The sequence below is a fragment of the Merops nubicus genome, unplaced genomic scaffold (assembly GCF_000691845.1).
Source record: "Merops nubicus isolate BGI_N331 unplaced genomic scaffold, ASM69184v1 scaffold20829, whole genome shotgun sequence".
NCBI classification, from domain to species: domain Eukaryota; kingdom Metazoa; phylum Chordata; class Aves; order Coraciiformes; family Meropidae; genus Merops; species Merops nubicus.
The window spans coordinates 383-4,087 of record NW_008631920.1 but is presented as its reverse complement, the minus strand read 5'-3'; the positions used below and the strand labels follow the sequence as shown (position 1 = coordinate 4,087).

General features: G+C 53.9%; 1 protein-coding gene across 1 annotated transcript in view; it reads right to left on the bottom strand.

Annotated features, from left to right (window-relative positions):
• LOC103780117 (DNA topoisomerase I, mitochondrial-like) overlaps positions 1–2,786 on the bottom strand; it is a gene marked incomplete at its 3' end in the record, with an annotated part of 7,153 nt that extends 4,367 nt beyond the window's left edge. Inside the window, exons 1-2 of the mRNA XM_008947766.1 lie at positions 2,674–2,786; positions 906–1,027 (exon numbers count right to left, since the gene is read on the bottom strand). Coding sequence (XP_008946014.1) covers positions 906–971 — 66 coding nt within the window. The remainder of the gene's footprint in view (positions 1–905; positions 1,028–2,673) is intronic.
• Positions 2,787–3,705: the final 919 nt, after the last annotated feature.

Here is a 3,705-nt window from a genome sequence, read left to right as displayed (position 1 = left end):
TTCCCCAGCAGCTCCGTTGCCCTTCTCTGGCCACGCTCCAGCCCCTCAAGGTCCTGCTGGGAGGGAGGGGCCCAAAACTGACCCCAGGACTCAAGGTGCAGCCTCACCAGTGCCCAAGGACAGAAAACTGCCATGGCAGGAGGCCAGGCTGCCTCTGGACACCTGAACCTGCACCCATGGAGAAGCAGGATGGAGCCAGCTTAGAGTGGAGCAACCTCCAAGCTCTGCTCTGCAAACAAGTTCTCCACAAGCAGCTTGCAGGGACTGAAGAACCTGCATCAGAAGTCCTTGGGGCAGGTAACCTTGTCCTCAAGGGGTTCTTATTTCTATCTGGGGACAGAGCCATGGTGCTGTGGGACCAAGAGGTGAACTCTGAAGAGGGTCACGTGTCCCAAACTCTTTGTGAGACTCAGCACCAGCTTTCTTAGGTAGCCTCACTAAAACCCAGAGGGAGCACCAGGGACAACATGAAGCCCTCAAGGATGCTGCAGACAGTGCTGCAAACCCAAGAAGAAGTGAGGCAAGGAATCCAATCATTTAGAACCTCATAATTGTGATTCTAAAGAACCAAACCATCAAAAACCCAACTCATCTTCTCCATCCCTTTGATAAGATCCAAGTGAGAAATGTTTGACCCTGAGGGTGTTGAGCCCCTGGTCTAGGTTGCCCTGAGAGGTGGTCACTGCCCCATCCCTGGCACCATCCCAGGGCTCTGAGCACCCTGCTCTCGTTGGGGCTGCCCCTCTACACTGCAGGAGGGTTGGACTGGAGGACCTTGAAAGGTCCCTTCCAACCTAAACCACTCAAAGATTCTATGATCCCACACTACAGCCTGGAGGTAACAGGTTTGATGCCAAGTTTAACGTGGAGGACAAGCAGCAAGGAAGCCCTCCCAGGGAAGATACCTTCCTCCAGTCGTTGAAGAAGTTGTTCTGGAAGACCTCCTTGGTGGTGTACTCGTGGTCAAGCATTTTGGCATAGAAGGTGGCAATCTCCTCCGTGGCCAGGCTCAGCTTCAGGGGTTTGCCTAGGAGGAGAAAGGACCTTCAGCATCCGTTATGGGGCCAGCCCAACCCCCCAAGTGGTTTTTTTGGCAAGTCCCCACGCTCCCACAGGGACACAGGAGGAGGAGAGATGCTGATGGGACTCCAGCACCACCTCCTGCAGCAGGCACAGCCTCTGGTTGGTAGCCAGAGTGCCTGGACATGGGTGTCCAGTCAATCTTGGATCACTTGTTGATAACAGCAAACCCATCATCTTCTCCTCAGCTTTTTTAGATGGAGTAGGGAAGTCTAGTTGAGTCTAAGGAACATCTTGGGTCTTTCTAGGAAACCAACACTTTGAAACAGCTTTTCTAGGCAAGCTGCAGGAAACTCAACCTGCAGAGCTCCAAGGGATGGTTCCATCCTACCTGCTCTGGATTTGGGGGTTCCTGAGCTCCACCTGAACTGCAGAGCAGGGTGGGTCACAGCCTTAGAGCAGCCCCACGACAACCTGCAGACACCAGCTCAGCCATGGTCCCTTTCTACATGGCATTGTCCCCTGTCCACAAATGGGTTCATCCAGGAACCAATCACCCAAGATGGCCCAAACCCACGAACCCAGACACACACAACACACAGATGGGTCTCCAACAACTCCAAGTCCACAAGGAAGGTTCAAACCCTCTGCAGGTCTCCAGGCAGCTGCCAGGGCTCCTCCTTGGAGCACCAAAAAGTCTCTGCTAGCCCCATCCATGTCCCAGCAGTGCCCTCTGGTGACAGCGTGGCCAGACAGCTCATTTCCCTAATTTGGGCTTTTTTGCCCCCTCCTATTCCTTCCCACAAGGACTAGGAAGCCCCAGTGAGGAGGTTGAGAAGGTCCAAGACCCCAGAGGACTGTGGTCACCTCCCATCTTCAACATCCCTTGGTCAAGCCCCAAGGTCCTTGTTGCCTCCTTGCTTTGATCTGTCAGAAGACACCTCAGGGATGAAGGGGAGGGTGGGAAGGAGAAGAAAGACCAGTAGGCATGGAGAGGGGAACAAGGACAGCAAAGACCTGGCTCTGTCCTGCCCATCTCTCAGCCCCTTCACTGATGGAACCAAGCTCCTGTAAGGTGATACGTGGTGGCCCTGAGGACAACACTGAGAGCCAGGAGCTCAGAGTAGCCCAAACCCTGCAACATCTTGGGGGACAAGTGATGGGTCAGTCACTGAGACCACAGGACAGGCAAACAGCTCAAAAAAAAAAGCCAAGATCACTTTCCCAGCTTGTGGAGGAACCACGCACGAGTTGAATTAAAACTCAACCCCCAAAAGGCATCTTCATGGGCCAAAATTGCTCTTCTTGGGTTTCCTCCAGGCCGTCTTCACAGGAGGGACACGAGGACTTCACAGAGCCACACGTGGTGGCCTTGACAGCACCCTAAAAGCAGCTGGAGGCAGCCACCCAAGAACCTCCCCCCCCGTGTCCCAGGGTGGCTGCATGAAGCACCCTGCAACCATCAGGGGCTCCCCCAAGAACCCCCAAATTCCTACCACGTGCAAAACTCTTCTTCAAGCTTCATCCAATGGGATATTTGGGTCCTTTAATAGTTTGTGGGCTGCAATATCTCCTTGCCCCAGTAGAAGATCTGGCTCTTTGGCCAGGCAGAGGACAACCTCCACCTGCCCCAGGTCCTACTGGTGGACGTACCATCGTAGTAGAACCTCACATCATCAGGCAGTGGCTCGTAGAGGGGGACAAAGTAAGGTCCACGGTGCTCCAGCTGGGTCCACTTCACTCCATCTTCTTTCTTCTCCTCTGCCCACCTGGGATAAAGACACACAGGGCCCCGTGAGGACATCCCAACCCTGGGAGCTGAGACCTTCTGCCAAGATGCTTCTTGGTGGTTGCCACAAAACCCAGGGGAGATCCTGTCGTTTCTGCTGCTGCCTGAACTTTCTCATCCCTTCAGCCAAGGATGACCACGATGCAACCCAGGGGGAGGCATCTTGAGGAAGGGGCCATCCTTGGTGCAGTGGGAGAGGGATGGAGAGGGAGAGGAGAAGAGAGGGATGGAGAGGGAGAGGGAGAGGGAGAGGGATGGATCAACCAGACTCAGGGGGGTGGGCAGGAAGACCCCACTGCTGAGTTGGCACAGGAGGGGCTGCAAGCACTAAAATGCCCCTTCCCTTCCCTCCCCAACCCCCCACTGCCTCATTTTTGGGGGGAAAGGCAGCCAAAAAAAGACATGAAGAGGTCGACATGCACATGCCAGAGACAGGCACCACACGTCTGGCTGCTGTCATGACAGGACAAGGGAGGGGGTGGGGTTTAAATTGAAAAAAAAGGGAGATTTAGAGTGGAGAGAAGGGAGAGATTGTTGCTGCTGAGGGTGCTGAGCCCCTGGCCCAGGTTGCCCAGAGAGGTGGTAGCTCACCCCAGGGGAGGTTGGAACAAGCTCTGAGCACCCTGCTCTAGCTGGGGCTGTCCCAGCAGGGATGTTGGACTAGACCTTTAAAGCTCCCTCCTAACCCCAAAACATTCCACGATCCTCCTTATCATTATAAATCTTAATGCCAATAAAATCTCCCTGCAGCTCTCCCCCCTCTGGAGCCAGCAGGATTTAAACTCACTCCAAGCTTGAGTTGGGAAATAAACATTATTTCTGGTTAAAATAATTTCAGATAATTATAATACAGCCCAAATATCCCCCCAAAAAAGAGCAGAATGGCACGAAAAGAG